Below are 23,479 nucleotides of genomic sequence, written 5' to 3' on the forward strand. Positions count from 1 at the left end.
AATTCATGAAAATCCGATTCTCTGACCCGCGGTGCTTTTCGGACAACGTCAAACGTAAACAGTGGTGGTTTAATTTATTGTGGTCCAGTACTGAAATGAAGCTATCATATAAGTACTAACCGAACCATGAATTGCGTGTCGGACATAAAATTTGTAAATGTAAATCTATTTTGGGCATACGATATCTATTGCAATGAATTTAATTTGCGGTTTACAAGTGTCCTCCGGCTATTTGTTGCTTCAACAAATTTTCACAAACAATCCGTTCTATTAACCGACGATCGAGACTCCGAAACACGCATGGAAACATTCCGCCGTTTGGGAGGAAGACCACCGTGGCAAACCTAAAACCAACAACCGCAACAGCACTCGGTACCACCCCGCCCCGTTGCCGTTTTGCGCTAGTACAGGCACAACTGTGGTTCTCTTGCGCGGTGCATCGGCTTACTTTTTTTCAGTCACAAACGCGATTTGATAGCAAACGGACGCGCTTAGCAAAGATTCGGCCGACGGACGAGTGTGCGCCGTTACAACAAGTTTGTGAACAAATCCAGTCGCGCTGGATTTTACTATCGGGCGTAAATTTGGATCAAGTAGTCTTGACCTGCACCCAAATATAATAGACCACCCCGTTTACATACGGATCTTTCGCCTAAAACCGTCACCATTGTGCGTGGGAAGAAGTGTAGTGAAGTTCTGTGCGACTTACTCCTCCGATACGTTTTCAGTAGTGTCAGTCGGTAGCGGTTGTGTAACACGGAGAAATTCTATCAACTATCGAAACGAAAGTAGGTGAACTACTCTGAAAAGTGACTGCAATTGATCACCGGGTACCCGTGCTCTACCCACGTAAGAATTTTCAATCAGCACAGACCCAAACAAAAACAGTGCTTTAAAACCAGTGTTACGACTCCTGCCTGTTTGTAGCGGCTGGTAGCACGACGAGACACATTGTAAGTGGACGTCAGATATTTAGAAGGAGAAAAAGGAAAAGTGGTATCTAACCGGCTCCTAGGAACCGAAGTAGTTACAGTGTTTGCAATGTGCTGACTGGCTAATAATACAGAAGCCTACGGATTGTGGATTGCGGCAGCCTTGCCACCGCTGCCGCCCCCAACTCGGCTGGTAGCTTTTGGACGCTTTGCCGAATATGGCATCCGTGTATCACAGCGCGATTGCTCACACCGACCGGCGAATTCGATCACGGATGCAGTGCTGATACCTCGTAGTGCAACCGATATGTTTCGTGGAATCCATTGGGGGAGGTGGAAGGGGCACATTTTTTTTGTTTGTATTAGTCTCGCGCATGAACTTATGCAACTGAATTCTGTTAGATTTAATTTTGGTTTGCAGCGGTCCATTCCACTCGAAGTAATTCTGCCTTTCACAGGTGAAAGGCTTTGCATAAGATGCTCATCTTTTTCGATCATTAGCGGTGACATCCAATTCAGGGATTAATTGCTTTTTTTTTGTAAAAGCGTAGACCATTGGAAACAAGTTACTCGCAGGTGGTTTATTAGTGGAAACTAAATGATTTTTTGTAACACTTTCATATTGCTTGGTGGGTAACACATTTCAAACAACTAAATTAAATAATCAAACGAGTCGACGCTTCATTTTATATATTCGTATTAGTTTGTTGGATTGGTTCTAACATAATGAAATCCTACAAAATTACATCAGTCATAAAATAACAGATCGTACTGTACATTCAATACACTGAGGTATTTTTTATGCAGTTTTTTATTCGCTTTTTTACGTGGCTTTTTTCATGCGGATTTCTGATGTTACACCGTTTTTTACATATTAAACCAGATCTCGTTTCAAGAATTTCCAATACATTTTGCACTAAAAAAATCCATTTCGGATATCTCAAAATTCTTCTGAATCCTAAAGTCGATCCTTTCGATTTTGGCCTTTCTCATATAGAAAAGCTAGACAATCTCTTTTCTCGGAGATGACTGAACCGATTTTCACAAGATTATTAAATGAAAGGTCTCATGGTCCCATAGCCTGCTATTGAATTTCATTTGGATTCAACTTCCGGTTCCGGAGTTACATGGTAATATGTGAAAATTGGAGAAAAAATGTGCACTCAATTTTCACGAAATTGCTTAACCAATTTTCACAAACTAAGATTCAAATGAAAGGTCTTATAGTTTCCATAAAAATTCTAGAACATTTTATCCGGATCCGACTCTCAGTTCCATAACTATAGCTCGATGAGTGGAAAATTACTAAATTCGTGAGTATTTTTTTAAGAACGATAGTCAAAAACAAGTACAAATCCCATAAAACTGTCTGATAATTTTTTTTAGTTTGAAGAACTTATTGGTTTGGAGGCACAAAAACCTAATTCGGCACAACTGGTCTGCCCCTTTTCCTGTTCCGGAAGAACCGAAATTAGTGAAGAAAAGTTCCAAAACTAGAACTCACTTCGATTTCTCAGTGATGCTTGAACCGATTTTCTCTAATCTTGATTCGAATAAAAGCTCATATTGATCCGACTTCCGGTTTCGCAGTTACAGAGGGGTCTCGTATAACGCAGTACACCGGGGGCGTGAAAAGCGAATCCGCGATAAACGGGACCCAGAGCTAATGGGATTTCGACTGATTGGGGCTGTGCGCTTCAGCCGACAGACAGAGCTATACAATCTTCGGCAAACTTGTTGTAGATACTTAGACCAACAATTGAGTGTAGTTTGACCGACAATTAGTTGAGAACTTTTCCACCAGGGGCTCTTTAAAAGAGCATGAAATAATCCAGATGTTCACAATAGAATAACAGTTTTAACATGAATTATCGCGAATATTTTATTTTCATTCGTGTCGGTGTTTCCGGAAAGAATGTTCCGAAGGTCAAAACAGATCAAATGGTGTAAACAGTAATTGAAATTTCTCGCATGGCCGACTCTAGTGTACAATTCAGCGTTCGAAAATCCTGCTCAAAATCATCTCGACTTATCAAGATGGTTTCTTCGAGAAGGTGTTTTAAGGTTCCAATACCTATTGAATGATTGATGAAACAGTTCTTATTGTATCTACAATGTGATCTTCTGTAACTGAATACCATACTTGTGAGTATCTTATCGATCAGTTTTTGAATAAGTTGATGAAGGAGAGACAGATTTCAAACTGTTTTTCTAGAAGGCGTTAGTAAGTTACTAAAATATTAAGATGAATAAGCTTTCGACATCTGAAATCTAAGGAACTGGATAGAGTGAAAACTCGAATTTCATCCTTAATGTTTTGATTATTTATACAATTATATATAATGTTAAGTACATAAAATGTGACATATATTGCTCATATAGTTTCATTTTATTTTATTTTTTGAATTAAACCTTTTTTATTGAACAGAAAAAAAGCCCAATGGAGGGAAAATTTTATAATCACACTCTTCGTCAGGCAGTAAATCTCTAAATTCAGTTTTTGTAACAAGTGTGGATAACCAATTCGAGATTGTAACAAAAGCTGATACGTAAACGACCAAAGACATATTTCGGTGAACCGATAGCTGGAAAGTTTGTAGGGATCACTGCAAGGGAAACTACGAAAAGTAAACCGAAGAAGTTTATTCTGAATGACTTCTACGCGGTGGATGTCGAGTTTACAGTAAAGAGCCAAAAAGGCAGTACCATTTTCAAGAATCGCAAAACAGTTCACAATATAGTGCCTTTAGGCAATACATGTCTTTAAAGGTCTTTGTAATACTGAATGTAAACCCTAGTACTTCGAAAATTATGTATTTGATCTTACCCTCAAAATTAAGTTTCGTTTACAACAGGACTCTCAAATCCTCTACTATATTTATGATATTTCTTGAAAACCCTTACAATATGCGTATTTTTGGAACGGGTTTGATGAGTAGACGACGGTGTTTGAGGTTGTTCCGAAATCCAAAATGTCGGCTACGAAACGGTAATAATAATAAAAATAATACAAAAATAATAATAATATTAATAATAATAATAATAATAATAATAATAATAATAATAATAATTATAATAATAATAATAATAATAATAATAATAATAATAATAATAATAATAATAATAATAATAATTTTAATAATAATAATAATAATAATAATAATAATAATAATAATAATAATAATAATAATAATAATAATAATAATAATAATAATAATAATAATGATAATAATAGTAATAGTAATAATAATAATAATCCTAATACATGTTTCTACTGCTGATACATGCTGTTTAGCTTGACTTACATTTGCAGAAGCAGAAATGTCCATCTCCTCTGTGTGACGAAGAGCAAGTATAATTTCTCCCCTCTCACTGACAACATCAACGAGAGCTCATCTCTTTCACACATATACACCACTGTTATGTAAAGTGTGCACGCATCATGAGAGCGAGTGATTATTTTTTTTTAACTCTAGCTCTGGATCACACCAAATTGCTAGAGCACAGCTCTGAAGTTCTATGAGGTGGATGAAGATATTTTCTCCGAAGTGTGCACGCCGGTGAGGACTCTGGTGTACGGTTCGCATATGAGAAGTACGGGGCACGCATATTCAACTAAAGCGCAATTTAGTTTTTCCTTGCTGCGAAAAAGATTGTCATAGCTAGGCCATCGTTACCTTCTATAAATTTCAAAATTAAATCACAGAAGTGTTCGCTTACTAGCACGCACCAGTGGTCACTTGGGTGTATTTTGGCGAGAGCGCGTGAGAGCGATTCATGCGAAGAGAATGTGTTTCACTCGCGCCAGCTGCTTTAACCACAATCACACACTAAAATTCTGTCTATTCGACACTGCACTCAAAAATCACACAAAAAGGAAAGTGCACTTTCCTTTTTGTGTGATGTTCGCTTCTTGCATCCCCTGTGTATACGAGAATCTTATACCAGCTTGTATCACTCTGGTGAAATGCCAAGAAGTAACAGAAACGCAGGTTCGCTTCGTTCGAGCATGATATAGTAAGTCTAGGTTTAACTAGGTCAAAACTGTATCAATTTGTAGGTCATATTTGTTGCTGGCAAACGAACCAAGTTCGGCTATTCCGGTCATCTGAATCCGGTTTCGAAAGGATTGGAAATCGTAATCAAAAACTGCAAAAACGATCTCATTCACTTTTCTTCAAGATGGCCAAATCGATTTCAACAAACTTATAGGTTCACAGGAAAAAACTTACAGAATTCCTCAATTTGTTGTGGATACTAGTACCGGTTCCGGACCTACATGGTAAACAGAATTCGTAGAGTTGTTAGATTAAGTCAGAACAGAATTTCCTATTTCTATTCCATTAACAGTTATTTTAGCGAATTCTACAGAAATATTTATGAGGTTATAAGTAATATGAGAAAAGCATCATTACACCACTAGGTGAATTAAAATAGGTTCTTTAATTTTTCGAAGTTTTCCTATACGGATGACCGAAGCTACGCAGTCCCAATATCGATAAATTTTTCAAAGAAACTGTTTTTGGAATTTCACCAAATCTTGTCGTTTCGTGCAAATGGAATAACAAAAATTTTATCTGAGCCTAAAGCCGATCATTTTCAACAAAAATTTCTTCAAGGTTACACCAGATCTGGAAGCTTCATGCATTGTTAAGACTATTGGCAGCAAAACAAAATCTTTATTTTTATTTAAAAAGGAATCCGTGTTCTAGCATGATCTAGCCTACTTTTGCTCGATATCCTTGTTTTCCAATGGGAAAATTTACAATCACAAATACTGAAACAACAACGAAATACAATAGAAACACAAATTTAAAATTTAATAGAGTTACTAAGTGCATAGCTATGGATTGTTTAGTGATGTCGGCTTGAATATACTCATTTACTACACACAGTCAGTTCGCTTTCACATCTCATCCAAGTCAGTCGATAAAACAAAACCGCATACGTTCGGGACGAAAGAAACCAACACCAACCCCAAGCAACCCCAGTACATCTGTGACAGCCACCAACAACAGTGAAGTATCCCCTTCTACGAAACCATCCAACGTAACCCCTATAGAACAAAGTACACAAGCTACAGTTAACAGCTTACCATCCAACCAACCAGCAACTGCAAACAATGTACAACAAGGCGCATCTACAACAACTAGCAACGAAATCAACAGCAATACCACGGCAATGGATGACGAGACGAATAACGAACAAACTGCCCCTCAATCCTCGCAGGAGGGAAATGGAAGCTCCTCTCCCCCTAGAAAAAGGGTGACAACGAGATCCAATGCAAAAAAAAAATTAGCTAGAAACTCAGCTCATTCGGCCACGTAAAGCTTGTATGCAAATAGGCCTGAATAAAAATATCTTTTATAAAAAAAATTTACTACAGATTTTCCAAATGCAATTTGGCCTTCGAGTTCGGATCAGTTTCACTCATTCATATGTTGACCATCGAATTCAATAAGCTCCTATAAACCAATCTTCACGCGCTTACCAATCATTTCCATATACCCATCACTTTCATATCAGCAACATATTCGGCTTCGCGTGACTGCAGCTTCAAGTGGTTTAAAATTTTATAACCCGCAATTTCGATTACGCTCACGTGCCACTTTGTACCCACCCAAATCAATTGACGCGACCTTCAAGACTATCTTCAATCGAGCAGCGGTGCTCTAATCGACCGTGGTTTGTTTTCAACCTGCAACCGTCGGTAAATGGCCGCCACACCGCTCTGTTTTTTTTTTGTATTTCTACTTTCCTCTGCAACTGTGGCACCGTACGAACACCTAGTGCAAAATAGTTTTCCGTCCCCATTAAACCTGCCCAGCGATGCTAAGGTAGTGCCGGTAGGACAATTACTTCATAAATAGGTACCGAGGTGGCGCGCGACGCTGGCGCAATAAAATCAATCATAATTCGTAACGAAAAGTTTACAGCAAGTTCTACCAATTGTTTTGAGTATAATTGTACCGCTAGGTTGACTGTTTGGGGTTGGCTCTGATTTTGGGGCTGACCACTATTTGGATCGAAAGTGTACACAAGTGCACAGCAATTGAGTGCCCATCGATCATCGTGAATTATCGTTTCATCAGCTGAGTACAACTGGTACCAAATGAAGCTTGAAATGAGCAGGACTGTTTCGCCTCGGTTGAACGTTTTCATATTGTATTTGGTACATGTTACTAAGGGAAGCAAAAATTTGATTGAATGCATGTTTCGGCATTAAAAATGCCTCACTATTCACTAAACGGGGCCGGGTGTCAATTAAAAGTTTCAAAAATAGCACCGTAACTATTTTCTGTAATAATTTTGAACGAAAATAACTCAGTCATTTGTTGATGGATTGATATACTTTAACAATTAATCTATTCGGAAACATTTAACTTTACCATGTGTGCAACGTCGTTTCAGTATTTCAATAGCATACTATTGAATAATTGGTTAGAATCGACTAATGTTTTCAGTAGCCAATCACAGAAGGGCAAATGGTGTCAATCTATTGATTTTTAGTGCACGGCCGATGGTTTCGATCGTGGTCTTCTGCATCGCATGAAAGTTCGCACAAAAGAAAATTTATGAATATATGCCATCTTACAATTTGAACTTCATTTCGCAACCAGCTTCCAACGAAATAGGTGCTTGTCGCTCGCTGGATGCTTGCTTTTTGTTTCCATCTGCTGCACACCGTGTATATTAAGAGCTGAGGCCAGTAGGTCGCGTAAAACCACTTGGCTCGCTGTGCGTATTACATTTCTCTCCATGCTCTCTCGCAAATGTGCAAAATGAAAGTTTTGATATTTTCGGTTACAAGTTTGACTACATCACATAAAATCCAAGAAAGCTGCCGCTTGTTTGGCAGATTTTTGAGTTGATTTTATTTCTCTCTCATGTTTCGTTACGTTACCAGGGAACTAAAATGGCGTCGACATAGAAATCGACTTACCTTTACAAAAATAACTTACACTTCATTTTCATCGCGACAACATATATGTTTTTATGCACTAATCGCATCTAATTTAAATTATCTAGACATTGTCAGGATAGATTTTCGATCCATGCTTTTGAAGGCGAGATATTCAATGAAAAAGTTAAAAGTTGCCGTTTTCAGCTATGCAATTCTTTCTTCAGAAAAAAGACTTTCCCGACCGCTAAAGTCAAACAATCATTCTAAAATTTTCATAGAATAATCTAAACTAATTTTCTAAAAGATTGTCAGTTGGGTTTTTTGATATTCGTCACCGTTTCTGAGATCAGATTTGAAGCTTGAAAATAGCCCTTTAAAACGCCATAAAACACACTGGCCTCAGCCCTTAAATATATTGATTCTATGGGATCTAGCAGGCCAAATCAGAACTTTCGGCAAATTTTATGCGCTTGTATCTCGGTAATTTGTTGATAGATTTATATGCGGTAATTTGTTGATATCTATATGCCAAATATGTGTTCGTTTATGTAAATGTTCACTGCATTAGATTCACCGGTGAGCGATTGGGTTGCTAGGGAAATCTCTACGAACGGAATAAATATTTCTTGAATGCGATTTTTTTTTGTTTCAATTATAGAGGCTTTAACATTAATGTCATTCGCCTCTTCGGGCCAGAAAAACTTTCTGACCCTATGTGCGGGGTTGGGAATCGAACCCAGGCGGGCGGCGTGAAAGGCATCGACTTACCCATCACGTTATACCCGTCCCCATTTGAATGCGATTGATATTGATATGATATACGTTAGTATTTCACAATTATGTGCCTATTTTACAAATTCGAACTATTGATGAGTGAATTTCATTTTAAATGTCATTATCAGTCGTGTCTCGTACACAACCCTGTATTTCATTAGAAAATAGAAAAAATATAAATCTGAAACTACAAGAAAAGTGTTTGCGATATACCTGGTCGAGAATATGCTTTTCTGGAAATTGCTTCAATAGAATTTGAAAAGAGATGTTTTTCGTATCATTTTCTTTACAACGCCAGAGCAGTATACGTGGAAACTTTTCAAAATTGAGATCCGTAAAAAACTAATACTAAAGTGAACATACATACATTTATTTGCACTACATTACATTTAGTATAACACATAATCAACAATAGTACGCCACAATACTAGGTTCAAGGATGGCTTTTATCGTATCAAAGAACGCTTACTGGCAACTCTTCACACGTTTGAATCAGTGCCATTAAAGAGAGACGGATATCATCGCAACAACAAAAACCCGGCATGGCTCATTCAACATAGAATCGACACCAGTGCGAGAGCGAATTTCTCTTGATGACATTTCTGAGAATCAAAGGTTAGCACGCTGTTGTGGGGATCCTCTCTGAAGCAACAAACGGTCGCTTATTCTCAATTCGCGATCCGATTCTATACAGGCAGTTGGTAATTGCGATAGAATCATTTTACTATTGCCGCTTATTCTAACTATGTACATATAACCTTTGTATAAGTTGTGTCTATGAAAATGTCTGTGAATGCTCCACACAAGAGTTTTGAAATATTGCAACCTAGTATGGGAATCATCAAGTTGAATCATCGATTCGATTTTCTGCGATAATTGTCAACTTGCGATTCTCTCTTGGGAAATTCCACACAGTAACGATCATTATCAGACTGTAATTTTTTTTAAAGGCGTGAAATACTCAGAGTATGAAGTGGAGCGAAGAAATGTAGCAAAATTCTCTCACGGTTCATGCACTGAGATACTCGAGTTCTTGTAGCATCTTCTACCGGAATGAAAATGTTGTATACAATATAGATATCAATATAGCAGTTTCTGTCAAATTTTCGGCAATCAACAACACTGACTAGGTTTGTGGCTGCCGCTCTCCATTCTCGATCACGCCCAATACTCGCCAGATCACGTTCTACCTGATTCACCCATCTTGCCTGCTGCACTCCCCACCTTTTGGTTCCAAGCGGATTTGTGGCAAACACCAGTTTAGTAGGGTTGTTGTTCGGAATTCTTGCAACATGCCCTGCCCACCATATTCTTCCGGCTTTGGCCTCCTTCTGGATACTTGGTTCGCCGTAGAGTCCAGCGAGCTCGTGGTTCATTCTTCGCCGCCACACGCCGTTCTTTTGCACACCGCCGAAGATCGTCCTTAGCACGCGTCGCTCGGAATCTCCAAGTGCTTGCAGGTCCTCCTCGAGCATGATCCATGCTTCGTGTCCGTAGAGGATCACCGGTCTTATAAGCGTTTTGTACATGGTACATTTCGTACGTAAGTGAATCTTTTTTGACCGAAAATTCTTTTTTGGAGCCCGTAGTAGGCACGACTTCCACTGAGGATGCGTCTTCGTATTTTTCTTCATATTATTGTCAGCCGTTAGTAAGGATCCGAGGTAAACAAATTCTTCCACTACCTCGAAGGTATCCCCGTCTATCATGACATTACTTTCTAGACGAATTCTGTCGTGCTCGGTTCCGCCTACTGTTTTCGACGCATTCACCACCAGTTCAACGTTCGCTGCTTCGCGTTTCAGGCGAGTGTACGACTCTGCCACCGTTCCAAAATGTCTCGCGATAATGTCCATGTCATCCGCAAAGCACACAAATTGGCTGGATTTCGTGAAAATCGTACCCCGGCTGTTAAGCCCGGCTCGTCTCATCACTCTTTCCAAGGCGATGTTGAATAGTAGGCATGAGAGTCCGTCACCTTGTCGCAGTCCCCGGCGAGATCCGAATGAACTGGATAGTTCACCGAAGACCCGTACGTAGTTTTGCACACCGTCCATCGTCGCTTGAATCATGCTAGTCAGCTTCCCAGGAAAGCTGGTCTCGTCCACAATTTTCCATAGCTCTATGCGGTCGATACCAACGTATGCCGCCTTGAAGTCGATGAACGGGTGATGCGTTGGGACCTGGTATTCACGGTATTTTTGGAGAATTTTCTGCACGGTGAATATCTGGTCCGTTGTCGATCGGCCATCGATGAAGCCGACTTAATAACATCCCACGAACTCATTCGTTTTAGGTGATAGACGACGGAAGATGATCTGGGATAGCACTTTGTAGGCGGCATTCAGAATTGTGATCGCTCGGAAGTTCTTGCATTCCAAATGGTAGCCTTTCTTGTGAATGGGGCAAATTACCCCACTCTTCTACTCCTCCGGTAGCTGTTCAGTTTCCCAGATCCTGACTATTAAGCGGCGCAAACACGTGGCCAACTTTTCCGGGTCCATCTTGATGAGTTCAGCTGCGATGCCATCCTTACCAGCTGCTTCGTTCCGTCGACTCCGTTCCACGTACCCAACGGTGCACTCGGCTGCGTTGTTTATGGCTGCTTTTACTGTACTAGTAGTCATCTAGGGGAGCTACATCGAGCTCGCCCTCGTCTGGCAACGCTGCCTCGAGATTCTGCGCGTATGCTGAGGCGACATCCGGTGGCTTCAATCGCTCTACGGTACCGGTGCATTGTTGATGACTGGGAGTTTTGGACGCAGTTTCACCATCACCAGATAGTGGTCAGAGTCGACGTTTGCGCCACGATAGGTCCTGACGTCGATAACGTCGGAGAAGTGCCTTCCATCAATCAGAACGTGGTCGATTTGCGATTCCGTCTGCTGTGGTGATCTTCAGGTGTAACGATAAGGGAGGCTATGTTGGAAGAAGGTGCTACGAATGGCCATGTTCTTGGAGGAGCAAAATCGATGAGTCGCCGGCCATTTTTGTTTGTCAGCTGGTGAGCGCAGAACTTTCCAATCGTCGTTCTGAACTCCTCCTTCTGGCCTACTTTAGCGTTTAGATTTCTTATGATGATCTTGACGTCGTGGCTTGGGCAACAGTCGTACTCGCGTTCGAGTTGCGCGTAGAATGCATTTTTGTCATCATCAGTGCTTCCGGAGTGAGGGCTGTGCACGTTGATTATGCTAAAGTTAAAGAAACGACCCCTGATCCTCAACCAGCACATTCTTTCGTCGAACGGCCACTAACCGATCACGCGCCTCTGCATATCATGCTATGATCACCTCTAAACGTTCGCAACATAGATCCTGTCCAACACACCTCCTGCAACGCTACAATGCCGAACCTGCGGTCCTTCAGTAGATCGGTGAGTATGCGGGTGCTCGCGATGAAATTGAGAGATCGACAGCCTAACTTGGGGAACAGACGCTGTTGTGAGCCGTTCCTAACCTAGAGAACAGACGCTCAGGCTTGCAGAAGCAATCCCCCCCCCCCTACCTTCCCTGTCAGCCTATGACCAAAGTTCCCACCGGGGATGTTTACCCGATCTTCCCTAAGGTTGCTCGCAGCCAGGCCTGTTCCGTGGGGAGGTTCGGATAGAAGTTACTGGGAAGAGGCTGATGACCCCAATGGGGTCTGTGTTACGCGTTACCCAGCCTTTACCAACCCAATACTAAAGTTTCATAAAATAAGGAAACCTCAATAATCAAATATATCGTTGGGGTCGGGTATAGCGTGATGGGTAAGTCGATGCCTTTCACACAACCCGACTGAGTTCGATTCCCAACCCCGCACAAAGTGTCAGAAAGTTTTTCTGGCAAAAAAAGACGTATGATGAATATCGTTCGGTCTTAACATAAAATGATACTTGTGAAGCGGTTTTACCTTTTTTATAAATATATAAAATAGGTATAGAATTCGCTCAAACTTTAGACAAATTTTCCGAGGCCGAATGTCATATACCAATCGATTCAGCTCGACGAACTGATCAAATGTCCGTGTGTGTAATGTCAACTAAGAGGTCGAGATCTCAGAGATGGACCGATTTTGATCAAACTAGTCGCAAATGAAAGGTCTCCCCGTCACCCTGAACGCTATTGAATGGTTTTGAGATCGGATGTTTACTTTTTGAATTATACGAAGTTTTATGTCAAAATTTTCAGTTTTTTTACAGTATCTGTCACAATTGACCTTGAAAACGGAATACTTAGATTCAGCACGGTAACACCTATCCAACAAGCGATAGATTGTTAAAATCCGTCTATTTTTAACGAAAATATCGGATTTTTTGTGCGTGACTTTTTGCCCTATTCCAGCAGTAGAAGTTTTGAGCGCTGCCTGGCAAAGAAATGCTTGGGAGCAACATAAAACACGATTTTTTATACTGTTGCATACATTTGTTTCTAAGTACCCAAAAGACTGTGTACAGCATTATATTTGGCCTCGGACCGATTTAAGTACGGTTCGTTTTTGGCAACATAATTGTTCGAATATGCCATATGTAACCAGATGATGGCAGAATTTTCGATTATTTTACGTTTCGCATTCAGCTCATCAGTGCATTAGCAGATTATGTTGACTGCTAATGCCACCTCGCGGATCAACATAATCCGCTAAGCAGACGTAAAGTCATTGCTATTTACAATGCACTTATTTACACCGAAGTGCTATGTCTATCCTGACGTCCCAGGCGAAAACGAATTTACGGCTTTATGGCCGCAAACATATTTTAGTCATTTTGGTTTTGGTACCTCGTGGGTACTGGGAACCATCGGACTATTCATTTGAATGTTAATTGATGAAAATCGTTCAAACTATTTTAGAAAAAAATGGGTGACTTTATTTGACTTATGCTCTCATGTTGGTTTGTGAGCACACACATGCATTGTTAAATTCGACGAGCTGAGTCGATGAGTATTTGACACCATTTGGAAGAATTTATGCTGCTCAGATGATATTTTCTCACTTTCTTACTTTCTTACTTTCTTACTTTCTTACTTTCTTACTTTCTTACTTTCTTACTTTCTTACTTTCTTACTTTCTTACTTTCTTACTTTCTTACTTTCTTACTTTCTTACTTTCTTACTTTCTTACTTTCTTACTTTCTTACTTTCTTACTTTCTTACTTTCTTACTTTCTTACTTTCTTACTTTCTTACTTTCTTACTTTCTTACTTTCTTACTTTCTTACTTTCTTACTTTCTTACTTTCTTACTTTCTTACTTTCTTACTTTCTTACTTTCTTACTTTCTTACTTTCTTACTTTCTTACTTTCTTACTTTCTTACTTTCTTACTTTCTTACTTTCTTACTTTCTTACTTTCTTACTTTCTTACTTTCTTACTTTCTTACTTTCTTACTTTCTTACTTTCTTACTTTCTTACTTTCTTACTTTCTTACTTTCTTACTTTCTTACTTTCTTACTTTCTTACTTTCTTACTTTCTTACTTTCTTACTTTCTTACTTTCTTACTTTCTTACTTTCTTACTTTCTTACTTTCTTACTTTCTTACTTTCTTACTTTCTTACTTTCTTACTTTCTTACTTTCTTACTTTCTTACTTTCTTACTTTCTTACTTTCTTACTTTCTTACTTTCTTACTTTCTTACTTTCTTACTTTCTTACTTTCTTACTTTCTTACTTTCTTACTTTCTTACTTTCTTACTTTCTTACTTTCTTACTTTCTTACTTTCTTACTTTCTTACTTTCTTACTTTCTTACTTTCTTACTTTCTTACTTTCTTACTTTCTTACTTTCTTACTTTCTTACTTTCTTACTTTCTTACTTTCTTACTTTCTTACTTTCTTACTTTCTTACTTTCTTACTTTCTTACTTTCTTACTTTCTTACTTTCTTACTTTCTTACTTTCTTACTTTCTTACTTTCTTACTTTCTTACTTTCTTACTTTCTTACTTTCTTACTTTCTTACTTTCTTACTTTCTTACTTTCTTACTTTCGTACTGTCTTACTTTCTTACTCTCTTACTTTATTACTTTCTTATTTTCATACTTTCATACTTTCATACTTTCATACTTTCATACTTTCATACTTTCATACTTTCATACTTTCATACTTTCATACTTTCATACTTTCAAACTTTCATACTTTCATACTTTCATACTTTCATACTTTCATACTTTCATACTTTCATACTTTCATACTTTCATACTTCCATACTTTCATACTTTCATACTTTCATACTTTCATACTTTCATACTTTCATACTTTCATACTTTCATACTTTCATACTTTCATACTTTCATACTTTCATACTTTCATACTTTCATACTTTCATACTTTCATACTTTCATACTTTCATACTTTCATACTTTCATACTTTCATACTTTCATACTTTCATACTTTCATACTTTCATACTTTCATACTTTCATACTTTCATACTTTCATACTTTCATACTTTCATACTTTCATACTTTCATACTTTCATACTTTCATACTTTCATACTTTCATACTTTCATACTTTCATACTTTCATACTTTCATACTTTCATACTTTCATACTTTCATACTTTCATACTTTCATACTTTCATACTTTCATACTTTCATACTTTCATACTTTCATACTTTCATACTTTCATACTTTCATACTTTCATACTTTCATACTTTCATACTTTCATACTTTCATACTTTCATACTTTCATACTTTCATACTTTCATACTTTCATACTTTCATACTTTCATACTTTCATACTTTCATACTTTCATACTTTCATACTTTCATACTTTCATACTTTCATACTTTCATACTTTCATACTTTCATACTTTCATACTTTCATACTTTCATACTTTCATACTTTCATACTTTCATACTTTTATACTTTCATACTTTCATACTTTCATACTTTCATACTTTCATACTTTCATACCTTCATACTTTCATACTTTCTTACTTTCATACTTTCTTACTTTCTTACTTTCATACTTTCTTACTTTCATACTTTCTTACTTTCATACTTTCTTACTTTCATACTTTCTTACTTTCATACTTTCTTACTTTGTTGTGAAGTAAATTATATGGTTTCTGGGGCATTATACCTACGGCAAGTGAAAAAACTGAGAATGTGATCGTGTTAAAAAATGTGTTTGTATCAATCAATTCTTATCACTTCTGCCGAAATCATTGAACATTATGTTCCTCAGACGTATTGCAAAGAAATACATACATTCTCGAAGAAAGTATATCAGTGCATTTAGAAATTTTCCCTTGAAATGACGAAATAGAAGAAAAGCAGATAAAGAAGATATTTTTTACATTAGAATTCAATTGCATAATCAAATAATTGCAACTGGAAATCAACATTTTTGCGTTTTGGCCAGTAGAGTAGCATCGTATCAGGGATTATGTCACCTGTAGAATTCATTTTTTTGGGTGTGTGCCATTGCCATTCTCCGTTGTCGTTGAGCGGAAGTTGAGATGAAAACCTTCAGCTCGTTTGTTTCATTTTTCTAAATAAACGGATATGTTTTCGATGAAGTTTCATCAATCAGTGGAATAGAAAACCGCACTTGCGTTTTTTCAACAATGGCAGTTTTTCTAAAATGGTAGAGCTGCTGACAGAGTGCAAGCGTCACACGAAGCGTCTAGACGTGCATGTGAGCTTGTTACGTTCAATCAAAGCAAACTTGTCACAGTAAAAGTGATGCGAAAACGCTTTGCTTCGCTTCGCAAATTGCGTTCACTCTGACAGCAACCTAATGTCGTTTTCGCTTGAGAAAACGCAAACTGGCCCAGGGTCGTTTCGTCAAATAAACACTATTCATGAAATTGTGTTGGTTTCGCACTTAGCAACGGGGGTTTGAGCAAACCTGATATAAAAACCAGGTGTGGAAACTGACTTGATTTTCAGTTCAACAACGTTAAAACTAGGTTCGAAACTAAAGGGTAATTTTTTAAGAGCTTGAGAACTTTTTTAAACAATAAAACGCATAAAATTTGCAAAATCTCATCGGTTCTTTATTTTAAACGTTAGATTGGTACATGACATTTACTTTTTGAAGATAATTTCATTTAAATGTTGACCGCGGCTGCGTCTTAGGTGGTCCATTCGGAAAATCCGCTTTTTTATCGACAAATTTTGTTCAGCGATGAGGCTCATTTCTGGTTGAATGGCTACGTAAATAAGCAAAATTGCCGCATTTGGAGTGAAGAGCAACCAGAAGCCGTTCAAGAACTGCCCATGCATCCCGAAAAATGCACTGTTTGGTGTGGTTTGTACGCTGGTGGAATCATTGGACCGTATTTTTTCAAAGATGCTGTTGGACGCAACGTTACAGTGAATGGCGATCGCTATCGTTCGATGCTAACAAACTTTTTGTTGCCAAAAATGGAAGAACTGAACTTGGTTGACATGTGGTTTCAACAAGATGGCGCTACATGCCACACAGCTCGCGATTCTATGGCCATTTTGAGGGAAAACTTCGGAGAACAATTCATCTCAAGAAATGGACCGGTAAGTTGGCCACCAAGATCATGCGATTTGACGCCTTTAGACTATTTTTTGTGGGGCTACGTCAAGTCTAAAGTCTACAGAAATAAGCCAGTAACTATTCCAGCTTTGGAAGACAACATTTCCAAAGAAATTCGGGCTATTCCGGCCGAAATGCTCGAAAAAGTTGCCCAAAATTGGACTTTCCGAATGGACCACCTAAGACGCAGCCGCGGTCAACATTTAAATGAAATTATCTTCAAAAAGTAAATGTCATGTACCAATCTAACGTTTAAAATAAAGAACCGATGAGATTTTGCAAATTTTATGCGTTTTATTGTTTAAAAAAGTTCTCAAGCTCTTAAAAAATCACCCTTTAGCTTCAAACAAACGGTTTGACAGCAGTTAGGGTGAAAACTGGGTGAGGTTTGGCTTCAAGCGAACACGACATAAGTAAAAGCTTGAACACTAATAACTGGAGTACGGTAACAGACAAACCGAACTTCCGGATAACTTGGACTCGCAAAGTTGAACAATCGCTTGTACTTTTATTCCCAATTGAGAAGGAGACATCGGACTTCATTAGAAGGAAATCTATGAGATTTTTGCAATGTCCTGGCCACTTTCGAAATAACACAACAATAAAAATCTAAAAATCTAATAAAAACGGTCACCAACCGAGTGATGAAGGGCACCTGATTCATTTGAGCAAGACGAAGATATTGCAACATGCAATAGCATCCATATTCGGTTGGTTCGGTGCGTTAGCAATTTAAAAACCTCTCATCGACATTTTTTTTCCACACAAAGCTTTTTCATTTCACATCTTCGCCGGTTGCAATGGCATCTGCGTAATTCGAGTGACCGCGGCTCGTAGTAAGTGGCAAGCAATGGAAAGCGTAATTGGAACTAAGTGAAAAACACTACATCTGTCTGTAGCGGGTATCCAAAATTTGTTCAACAACATAGCTCATTATCTGCACGAGACATAAAACGTTGGTCTGTTCCAGATAGTTTTTTTTTTGTTGCAAAAATGTAATTAGGGTTTCAGCAATTATTATTCCAGTATTAATTAAGTGATAGGCTGAAGAAAAAAATGAAAGCTATTTAATGAAGGCGCCAACCACAATAATGGGAAACAAATTAAAAAAACACGTTTTCCAATGTTTATCAAAATGAGCTAGTGACAAGTAGTTTTCGACAGAGGAAAGCTTGAAATAGTAGAACAAAATGTGGTTCTATCAGATGTCACTGGACATCCTTCTCATACTGCTTTTGTTGATGTGCCAAGAAAACAAAGTTCATCGCTGGAAAGTGAACGCCCAAATCAGTGCCTTCAGGCCGACCGTTTTCGACAACACAGAATGGCGGCGATTTTTCCATCTATACCGAAATCTTACAATGGTGATGGCCGGTCGGACCGGCTTGAAGACTCGGGGACACTTTCTGCAAAAAGCAGTACCGGAGTATGTTCCTTTTCCGTGTGTCACCACCCTCGGTCGAAGTAGGGAACCGCCTGTTAGTGTGCACAAACTTAGGCCAGGTACGGCGAAAATAATTAACAGCTGTCAAAAAAAAAAATAAACATTTGATCAAATCGGTTGTTATCATTCCAGGAGACATCAATGTGGTCGCCGCAATCGGGGACTCAGTTATCACTGCCAGTGGGGCTTCCGCGACAAGCTTCCTGGAGTTGTATACAGAGAACCGGGGTTTGTCCTGGTGCATCGGTGGCCAGTGGAACTGGCGAAATGCCACCACACTTCCTAATATTTTAAAAGTCTTTAATCCTAAGGTAGTTTCTTGAACCGAAATTCGTCCGGTCCGACTCGAGACTAAACCAATTTCCGAATAATTACAGTTGGTAGGTTATTCGTACCGCGATTCCTATAGTTTCCACTGGGATTCGCAGTTCAACAATGCCGAAATCGGTGCCATCTCGAAAGAGCTTCCGCACATGGCCCGCCAGATGGTGACGCGGATCAAAACGGACCGGCGGGTGGACTTCAAGAGGGACTGGAAGGTACTCACCATCACCATCGGAGGAAATGACATTTGTGCGTACGTGTGCACGATGAAAAATCCCGAATCACTCCCGATGCGGCATCGTCGGAATTTGCTGAATACCCTTCGCTATCTGCGAGATAATCTTCCACGAACCTTCGTCAATCTGGTTTCCGTGCCGGACGTGGAAAACGTGGTGTCACTTCCGGGAAAGCCTACCATCTGTTGGATACTGCATCATGCCGAATGTCCCTGCTGGGTCGGTCCAATTCATAACTCCACGGAAACCTCTCGAGCGAGGTAGGGTCAAAAGGGGTTTTCAAGTGTATTATTTGATAAGCTTGACTAATTCAATTTTTTCGTCTTACTTCATCATTCCCAGATGGGCTCGCATACAAAGACAATACAAAAAAGTAGAAGAAGAAGTACCCCAGTTGGACGAGTTCCGAGGTTTGGATGAATTTGCGGTGGTTCACCAACCTTGGACGAAGCGGCTCTCGGTAAGAAAATAAACCTGCAAATGTAGGATGTTACCCCGGTAGGCTGACTGACGGATAGAATGTTTATTTCTGCTTTGTCATTCCAGCTAACAAACCATAAAGGAGTAGATTACACATTGCTCTCCTATGACTGCTTTCACATGAGTCAGAAAGGACACGCGTAAGTATGATTAAGGAAAACATCAAGTGTACCGTGAACTAAAAGCATTTAGATAAAAATAGATTCTAACAAATGAAGATACACAATTCGAACGAACGAACTTTTAAAATTGCGTAAACATACTGCTACATAGAAAGTAACTAAAAACCAAAATAGTATTGATGGGGTGATAATTATTCGGAAATTTTTATTATATTGAATGAATGAAAAAGGTCCAAAATGGATTTCCGCTTCAACTATTTAAGAAAACATAAAAATTCCATTTTTATCATTTTCCATAAACATTGTTTGATAAACTCGCTTTTTCAGAAGCAATGCAATTCAAGGTTGACGAGTGAGATCTAGAAAGGAACTTTAACGCCGTGGAATCTTTAAGAATTGATTATTTGAAACGAATTTAAAATTAATTTCGTAATATACACCCAAACCTCCGTTCACGTAAACTTTTTTTACGTTACCTTTTTTTACGTAACTCTTTTCCCAAATAACGTAATCTTTTTTTACGTTGAAAATTCCTAATAACGTAAACTTTTTTTACGAACCTACTTCGTAAAAAGAGGATTTTGTATACAATGAAAATCGTTTCCAGCTCATTTATATTCCATGGCAATTACTACAATATGGCTATTTTCGGAACTAGTGGTTTGATGAGTAGATGTCGGAAAACGATGTTTGAGGTGATTAAAATATCCAAGATGGCGACTTCCGGTTTAATGTTATTCCTTGAAAACCTTTATAATATAGGTGTTTTTGGAACTGATCTGATGAATACATGTCAGAAAATGATGTTCGAAGTGATTCAAAAATCCAAGATGGCGACTTCCGGTTTATTGATATTCCTTGAGAACCCATATAATATGGTTATTTTCGGAACGGGTTTGAGGAGTAGATGTCAGAAAACGATGTTTGAGGTGGTTCTGAATTAGAAGATGGCGACTTCCGGTTTATTGATATTCCTTGAAAACCCAATTTTCAATGGTATTTTCGAAACGGGTTTGATGAGTAGATATCAGAAAACGATGTTTGAGGTGGTTCTGAATTCCAAGATGGCGACTTCCGGTTTATTGATATTCCTTGAAAACCCTTATAATAAGAGTATTTTTGGAACGGGTTTGATGAGTACATGCTAGAAAACGATGTTTGAGTTTGTTCTGAATTCCAACATGGCGATTTCCGATTTATTGATATTCCTTGAAAACCCTTACAATAAGGGTGTTTTTGGAACTGATTTGATGAGTACATGTCAGAAAATGATGTTTGAGGTGATTCAAAAATCCAAGATGACGACTTCCGGTCTATTGATATTCCTTGAAAACCCTTACAATGTGGGAATTTTTCTAACGAGTTTGATGAATAGATGTCGGCAAACGATGTTTGAGTTGATTTTGAATTCCAAGATGGCGACTTCCAGTTTATTGATATTCCTTGAAAACCCTTACAATATGGGTATTTTTGGAATGGGTTTCACGAATATCGATGAACCGGAAGTCGCCATCTTGGAAATTGATTTGACCTAGAACATCGTTTTTCTGCAAATACTAATAATTTTTGTTCTATAGTTACACACTATTTTCTACATATCCAAAAATATACATACATAGCGAAAACTTTTTTTACGTTGAAAATTCCAAATAACGTAAACTTTTCTTACGTCATGATTCGATTTACGAAGTCCCGATTATTACGTAAATGGAGACTTGGGTGTATAAATAAGGGGAAAACTAGTTGTTCATGTTAATTCCTTTGCCGTCACCAAAATAAACACAATTATAAATAAAGTTTAACAATAACTTGCTCTGAAAAAAAATTTAATTTTAAAAAATGTAGAAAAATTCCATAAATCAAAGAAAAAATAAACATGGGATAAAGAAAATAAATTAAAAAAATATACATGGTTCTGATCCAGCTCTCACTCGTGCACACACATACGCACTAACACAGACACACATTTACACACAGATATTAATTTTAATATATATTCCCAATTACTACATTTCAGACGAGCAGCGGCCGCTCTTTGGAACAACATGCTAGAACCGCCAGGAAAAAAAAGAATAAGCTGGAATCCTCCGTTTGAAAACTTTCGCTGTCCAACGAGAGAGAATCCCTACATTTACACCAACGATAACAGCTGAAATTTTGTTCGGTTTCGAATCATAAAGTGCATACAGCGTACAGAAATAAAACGAATCAATCACCATTTGTTGGACGGCAAGTGTAACAATTATGCAACGACAGAGCGGTAATACAAAACAGTCTACAATAAAATTACAGTACTAAACCTCAGTGAGACAGTTATTTAGTATTAAATTGGTTTAAACACTCCCCAGCGGAGATTGATGGAACTGCAACTGTTTGACATTCGCAGTGCATGCCTGCGCAAAATTTCACTTTGTTATGTAATGCAAATTCATATTTTTCTTCGAATACTCTGCCTCAACGATCCGAAACGACCCACTGCAAATATGCGACAGCCCTCGAATGAATGTGCGAATGACTGCAATAACCCCTCTTTCCCCTATGACACCCGGGTGAAGCCCGTTGTCGACGCGTAAGTCATCCCTGCGAATGCACATTTTGCCAACCAGGAGACCCTCCTTCGAGTTAAATTACAAGAAAGCCACATCCATATCTTTCGCGCATTCAGCCGGGGTGCATCCAACTCCAACCGGGATCCTTAACTAATTAACTAATTGGTCGTTTTCGCGCCTCGGAGTCATTTCACTGCCCGCCCACTTCATATTTCATGCGGGGCTGCACAGCCAACTAAACAAATCGGTGAGTAATGGGCCATGGAGCTTCTTCCGACTGTGCACCCGCTGAGCCGCCGTTTCTGACCGACTCCCGGGGTGCTGTTTATTTGCTCAACACATTATCCATCGCATCAGTATGATTAACCATAATTCGAAACGCAAACACAAGCCTTTGTCTCTGCTCTCCGTCGGCTGACTGCTGGCTGCGTCGTGCCTAGGCGGAGCTGAAGGCTGAAAGTGTTATCATTATCGAATTGTTATTGCTTTGTATTTCGATTCCACCGGTGGCATCGCAACTCGACAAATTATTGTGATTGAACGAAGAAATGCACACCACTTACGGCGGTACGATGGTTAATCATCGGTTGAAGTGTGATCAATACTGGCAAATATATTCATAACGCGAATGCGAACCAAATGTTATGTATGTAGGTGACTAGGCGATTTCAGGTGCTATTTGAACTTTGCATTGATGACCGCATGTGGTGTGAACTTGGCTTGTATGATGCTAATGACGGCAATGCAATTGAAAACATGATTTTTCCATCAATCTCATGCCCGCATCTGATGGTGTTTGTGTGTGAAAGCCTATTGAGTTCGAAACATTGAATATTGATGATTGATCAACTAGACTTTTTTTTCAACTCTGATTCTCGCTCATGACATTTGACTTAAATATTGATGGTGTTACATTTAGATAAGAGACAAATCCATGGATTGTTTTTATTTAAAAGATTTTTTTTATTCAGGCCCATTTGCGTACAAGCTTTACGTGGCCGATTGAGCCGATTTTTTAAATAAATTTGTTTTTGAGTTGGATCTCGTTGTCACCCTTTTTCTATGGGGAGAGAAGCTTCAATTTCCCTCCTGCGAGGATTGAGGGGCACTTCGTTCGTGGTTCGTTTCGTCATCCATTGCCGCATCGATGGTATTGTTGTTGATTTCCGTCTTCTTTTCGTTGCTAGTTGCTGTAGATGCACTTTGTTGTAAATTGGTTGCA

General features: G+C 38.6%; 2 protein-coding genes across 8 annotated transcripts in view; one reads left to right on the forward strand and one right to left on the reverse strand.

Moving 5' to 3' along the window:
- LOC131433842 (uncharacterized) overlaps window positions 1-11,237 on the reverse strand; it is a 41,445-nt gene extending 30,208 nt beyond the window's left edge. Inside the window, exons 1-2 of the mRNA XM_058600447.1 lie at window positions 11,090-11,237; window positions 9,738-10,873 (exon numbers count right to left, since the gene is read on the reverse strand). Of these exons, the coding sequence (XP_058456430.1) occupies window positions 9,738-10,873; window positions 11,090-11,237 (1,284 nt within the window). The remainder of the gene's footprint in view (window positions 1-9,737; window positions 10,874-11,089) is intronic.
- Window positions 472-22,007, forward strand: LOC131437118 (phospholipase B1, membrane-associated-like). Of its 7 annotated transcripts, none has more exons than XM_058606273.1 (7): window positions 472-953; window positions 18,114-18,605; window positions 18,679-18,857; window positions 18,924-19,366; window positions 19,449-19,566; window positions 19,653-19,726; window positions 21,726-22,007. In XM_058606273.1, exons 2-7 carry the CDS (start codon window positions 18,293-18,295, stop codon window positions 21,859-21,861), a joined length of 1,263 nt encoding a protein of 420 aa, XP_058462256.1. In that variant the 5' UTR covers window positions 472-953; window positions 18,114-18,292; the 3' UTR covers window positions 21,862-22,007. The 7 variants fall into 7 exon arrangements, with proteins under 7 accessions (XP_058462256.1, XP_058462258.1, XP_058462259.1 ...); XM_058606275.1 differs by having other exon boundaries at window positions 18,129-18,605; XM_058606276.1 differs by having other exon boundaries at window positions 18,140-18,605.
- Window positions 22,008-23,479: the final 1,472 nt, after the last annotated feature.

This window comes from Malaya genurostris, chromosome 3 (genome assembly GCF_030247185.1).
Source record: "Malaya genurostris strain Urasoe2022 chromosome 3, Malgen_1.1, whole genome shotgun sequence".
NCBI classification, from domain to species: Eukaryota; Metazoa; Arthropoda; class Insecta; order Diptera; family Culicidae; genus Malaya; species Malaya genurostris.

What these genes read in the sequence shown, in the direction of transcription:
- LOC131437118 (XM_058606273.1), top strand. Translation starts at nt 18,293, where the DNA reads ATGTGGTTCTATCAGATGTCACTGGACATCCTTCTCATACTGCTTTTG. An exon ending in TGTGCACAAACTTAGGCCAG is followed by an intron (nt 18,606 to 18,678) that starts GTACGGCGAAAA and finishes TTATCATTCCAG; the next exon opens with GAGACATCAATGTGGTCGCC. An exon ending in ATGAGTCAGAAAGGACACGC is followed by an intron (nt 19,727 to 21,725) that starts GTAAGTATGATT and finishes ACTACATTTCAG; the next exon opens with ACGAGCAGCGGCCGCTCTTT.